The sequence below is a fragment of the Chroicocephalus ridibundus genome, chromosome 17, assembly GCF_963924245.1.
Source record: "Chroicocephalus ridibundus chromosome 17, bChrRid1.1, whole genome shotgun sequence".
In the NCBI taxonomy this organism is placed as follows: Eukaryota; Metazoa; Chordata; class Aves; order Charadriiformes; family Laridae; genus Chroicocephalus; species Chroicocephalus ridibundus.
In genome coordinates, this window is record NC_086300.1 from 8,286,852 (window position 1) to 8,292,071 (window position 5,220).

Below are 5,220 nucleotides of genomic sequence, written 5' to 3' on the forward strand. Positions count from 1 at the left end.
TTAGCAGGGGGGGCATCTGCTGCCACAGTAGCGGCTGGAAATGCAGGAAAGGTCACAGCAGCCAGAGTTGATGGGCACTCCATCACAGCTGAGGATGCTGCCAATGGCAGCAGAGGTGGAGGATCCCACAACGGTGTTCTGTGGGAAGGAGCTGAGGATGGGGCCTGGCAGGGTCACCACCACAGCAGGAGGCTCAATGACGACGGTGGAGTTCTGGCACTGCCTGACACAGGGCTCATTGCAGCTGTTGGCCAGTGGGGTCGGGCCACAGGGCCGGCAGGGTTGGCAGGGCTGACACCGGTCATAGCAGGACATGTCTTGGCTTCGGAGGTGCACCTGGGAGAGAAGGCAGGGAGGAAGCAAAACAAGGGGATGTGTGAGGAGCAGCCCATCACATCACCATGAAAGAGACAAAGAACATGCAGAGCTGGGAGACGGAGGCTGTGCCAAGAATGTGAGGACTTCTTGGCCTCGTTCTGACAGGGCCCAAAAAGAGCCACCAGCTCCTATGCAGCTACTGCCTGGCCCCTGAGTCCAGAAGCCACCTCAGCACAGTCCCAGCCTCCCTCCATGTCTAACCTTCTCCCTGCTTCCCCCTCCCATGACAAGCAGCCCCATGAGCTGGCAGAGAACAAAGCTGGTATCAGCTGAGAGGTCAGCTGAAGTGAGACCCCCTTTTAGAGACAGTGGAAAAGAAGGTTCTTCAGACTCACCTGACTCCCAAGGAGAAGGAGGCAAGAGAAGTGGATGAGAGAGTGAGGAGCTGGGCTGGCTTTTATCATGCACCTTAACTGCCCCAGGCTGCCAGAGGCATCCCTTGTAGAGGTGATTCTTTGCTGACAAGTTCATCTTGAATGCAAAACATCCCGAGCAATGCTATGAGCTATGTTTTGGCTTCCTGGATTGCTGTCTTTCCATTTCCTGCTTTATGCCAGGCACATTCCCCATTGGAGGCATGTTTTGCATGACAGGATGAGGGGCCCAAGCATTTCTGGTGCAATACATGTTGGTGTGGGCAGACGACTCATCTCACATGCTGGAAGAGTCCAGGAAAGGTCACTCAAGACACACTAAACAGCTGGCTTCGACAACACCCACACATACTCACACACTAATCTAGACCTCCAGGCATCTAGAGTGAAATGAGAAGACTCAAGACACCCAATGAGAGGCTGCCTACACTGTCCAGGGCACAGGACACGCACTTGACAGAGTCATCTTCTGCAAATCCTGTTTGAAAGAGTTCATTGTGGCTGAGGGAAGACTGATGTGCACTCAGGGAGAGCCAGAGATGCAGCTGAGGAGAGTAACATACCCAGCTTGATGCCATTCACCCACAGAAAAGCCCTTTCTCTGTTATCCATCTGTGCCTGAGTACCAGGGACATGGATATGGGGTTTAGCCGTGGGATAGAGGTGTTTGTAGGCTCTGGTGGAAGAGCCTGTGGGTTCACTTCTGACCGTATGATGAAGCAAGCCATGTGCAGGTGACCAGGTAGGCAGGCCCTGCTGTGAGCTTATGCTAGCTGAGGAGTTCAAAGGCCACCATTGGTCATTATCAGGATCGGTGTCTCCAGCAAGATGATTCATTCCATTTCCTGTGGACATCTGCTTAGGATGGGACGAGACCCTTGTGTGAGCTGATGTCTCTCCACTGACTGTGGGCAGAGTCTGTAGAGTCTGTTGGAGTGGGTCCAAAGAAAGGCTCCAGAAATGATCCAAGGGTTGGAACACCTCTCCTGTGAAGAAAGGCTGAGAGAGGTGGGGTTGTTTAGCCTGGAGAGGAGGAGGCTCTGGGGAGACCTTCTTGTGGTTTTGCAATTTTTGAAGGTGGCTTATAAGAAAGAAGGAGAAAGACGTTTTATCGGGGCCTGTAGTGAAAGGCCAAGGGTCAATAGCTTATAACTGAAAGAGGGTAGATTTAGATTGGATATAAGGAAGAAATTATTCTATGATGAGGGTGGTGAGACACTATAAAAGATTGCCTGGAGATGTTATGGAAGCCCCATTATTGGAAGTGTTCAAGGTTAGGTTAGGTGGAGCTCTGAGAAATGCGATCTAGTGAGATATGCTACTGGCCATGACAAGGGGGATTGGACTAGATGGTCTTTCAAGGTGTCTTCCCATGTGTACAAATGCATACATGAGCAGAGCAAGAGGAACAAGTATGTGAGCACAAACCTGCACACACACCGCTGAGAACTAGGGCACCCAATGCCAGCTCTCAGCCTCTTGGGATGACTCTAGGCAAGTCCTTCAGACCCCACAGTCAAGGCAATGAATCAGGCACCATCAGCTTTAGTGAGCTCAAGAGCTTGATGCTGGTTCAGTCAATTCTTTTCTCACTAGAAAAGAGAGAAGAAGCACAGTGGATTCAAAGCTGCCATGACCTTTCCAGATATTGAGCTTCTCCATGTCCCAACTCTGTGCGTCAGGCATAACATAAAATCTAGAGAACATCCATATTGCTGCAGCTGCAAAGAATCTCCACATTACAATTGAAAAAACTCCTCCAGGCTTAGATGGTTCCAGGTGTCCTAAGTGATCTCTTTAAGGGCGATGTTGGGGTGTGGGACTTGGCCCAGCACTGTAAAGGGTGCAGTGCCTCAGTGGTGAGCCTGGGTCAAGCCAGACTCCCCATAAGCTGCAAAAACTGAGGCTGGAGCACCAGAAATGACACGGAATGATCCCTCTAAGAAAGTCACTCAGCATCTTCAAAGCATTCCTTAAAATGTTATTTACTAGCGCTAAGACTAGAAAGAGAGGACAGTATAGACAACCTGAAATCCCGTCAGAGGCTGGGAACTCCAAGCCACGCTATATCAGCTACTCTCACAGAATGAAAGAATCACAGAATGGCTGAGGTTGGAAGGGACTCCTGGAAGTCACCTTGTCCACCCTCCCCACACAAGCAGAACCACCAAGAGGCAGTTGCCCAGGACCATGTCCAGGTGGTTTTTTAATATTTCTATAGAGGGAGATTCAGAAACTCCCTGGGACACCTATTCCAGTGCCCAGTCACTCCCACAGCACAGGACAATGTGCTGCCCTCTCTCCAGGGCACAGGTCACTGGACTGATCCCATCCACCGAGGATTACCTGGTTTTGGTTGGTCGAGTATTAGAGCATTGTCTTCAAAGGAAACAGTTCTATTCATCAGTTCTACTGTCAAACACCACAACCCTGCCAGTTGTTTATTGGATGCGAACAAATACGAGCAGCTTTCCCATCCCTGTTTCTTAGGGTGCAAATCAAGAGGTTGCGCAGAGGAGTAAGAATCATGTAAAGAACAGCTGCTGTTCTGTCCAGTGACCATTTGGAGGTCACTTCCCATGATGGTGAAGACACATGGGCCCTAGCAACAGACCACAGCAGTGAAATGGGAAGCACAGGTTGAGGCAGCTCTAGGCCTGTCTTCTGCACAGCAGAGTCACAGGGTGGTTCTTGCTCTGCACCTGTAGGAAGTGAGAATGAAGATGAAGCAGGTCTCATCACCAATACTGAAGGTAATCACGGCCTTGTTGGCACAAGTGCCAGCACAAGCCATGTCCAGGGCAGCTTGTGAATCAGCTAAGAAGTGGAGGATGTGCTTGGGCCTGCAGGAAGCCAAATGGGAGGCGAGTAATGCATGCAGAGAAGGAACCAGGGAGTCAGCCGGCCATGTGCCTGCCACCAGCCAGATGCACACAGTCTTATGCACGATGGCCTCATAGAGCAGTGGGTTGCAGAGCGTCAAGCAGTGGCCGTAGGACATGAGATCGTAGAGGAAGCATTGAGCACTTCCCAGAGCCAGAAGTATAGCTGGGCTATGCAGCTGGAGTGGCTGTGCTGTGGAAGGAGATGTGTATGTCCCCTGGCCTGAGAAGCCATCCAGCACCTTTGGAAGGAAGGCACCAGAGAAGAGAGACTGCAACTTTTGGTCTTCAGTCATTCTGAGCTACACTTCATCCACCATAATTCCCTCTCAGTGGAGGACATGGGTGGGAGGATTACCATCCTTGTACTTGTACAGTTTTGCCAAGAAAACCTAGATTTTCATGGTGGGAAATAAGATATGAGACTGTAGTGGCGGCCAAGAGGTAGTTCCACTGATCATAAGGGATGAGACGTACAGGTTAAAAAGCGTTCTGCCCCCAAGAAAGGCAGCCAATTCCTGAGTAAAAATTATTTAGGGGGACCAATGAAGCAGTCAAGAGCTCTGCACCTGCCTTCAGCACTGATGGGAAGTGCATGCAGTACCCTCATCCTTGCTGATCTTCCCGTTCTCCTGTATGGTCTCTATCACAGCAATTTGATCTCCTTCAGAAATAAACTGTCCCCACTTCTATGCTGACCACTCTCAGCTCCCACATGCTTAGCTCCAGTTTCGAGCCTTGATACCTTCAGCGGCATAGATAACTACCCTGCTGCTGCCTCCAGGCCATGGCCCCTAAATTACGTGGTGGAGGGGAGAGGTCATCCCAAAGGCTGTTCCCTGCATGACCACTCCTGCTATTCTGCCAGCAAATCATCTTCCGGAGCCCCACACCCTTCACCCCACCACCCCACAGCAGCTCCGTCCATAGTAAGAAGAACACCCTTCCTCAAGAGCTCATGGGGCTGCTGAGCCCTCAGGGCCTCCTGCCTTCTGGGCATTTGCGGGCAGAGATACCAGCAGGGCAAGGCCTGATGCTCACTGGCAGCAGAGCAGCCACAGATGTCTTCCTCAGCTCCAAGGGATGGTTCCCAAAAGAGGAGCCAATGTACGGTGTTTGAACCGCTCATTTGTCTGTGACTGGAGCAGGGTTTCCTTGTGCTCTCAACCCCTTCCACCCCTTGTGCTTTGGCAGGACGGGATGTGTCCACAGAGGGAAGGACCACGTGGAGGCCAAGCTTGAATGCAACAGAACTTTAATGAGTCAGAAGAGGGAAAGGAAGTCATTCCAAGTGGGGGGTGACAGTTCATGAAGCCCCAGGGGTGAATCTGCGGACCTCGGCTGTGGAGATGTTCCTGCGTCGTGTCTGTCTGCCTGCCCCATAGAGGATGAGGAAGACAGATGGTCCCCACCAGGTGGGCCTTGAGGGAACCTTGCTGCTAAGGGGATGTGAAGCAAACAAGGAAAAGGGAGAGAACAGCAAAATCATTCAGCTATGCTGAAAGCAGCATTGAAAACATCAATCCTTTGCCCAGCACCATGTTGTGATTCCTCAGGGTGTCTCCTTGGGGTTTCCCCCAGAGTCT

At 51.3% G+C, this 5,220-nt stretch overlaps 1 protein-coding gene across 1 annotated transcript; it reads right to left on the bottom strand.

The window, feature by feature from the left end:
* LOC134524725 (feather keratin Cos2-3-like) lies at positions 1-782 on the bottom strand. The gene is made up of 2 exons (XM_063354902.1): positions 714-782; positions 1-336 (listed from the first exon to the last, which is right to left on the bottom strand). The coding sequence occupies exons 1-2, from the start codon at positions 780-782 to the stop codon at positions 1-3; spliced, it is 405 nt and encodes a 134-aa protein (XP_063210972.1).
* Between the last annotated feature and the right edge of the window lie 4,438 nt (positions 783-5,220).

Coding starts and splice junctions, on each gene's coding strand:
- LOC134524725 (XM_063354902.1), bottom strand. CDS start 782: ATGATAAAAGCCAGCCCAGCTCCTCACTCTCTCATCCACTTCTCTTGC. Junction 337..713: donor TCCTTCTCCTTGGGAGTCAG/GTGAGTCTGAAG, acceptor CTTCTCTCCCAG/GTGCACCTCCGAAGCCAAGA.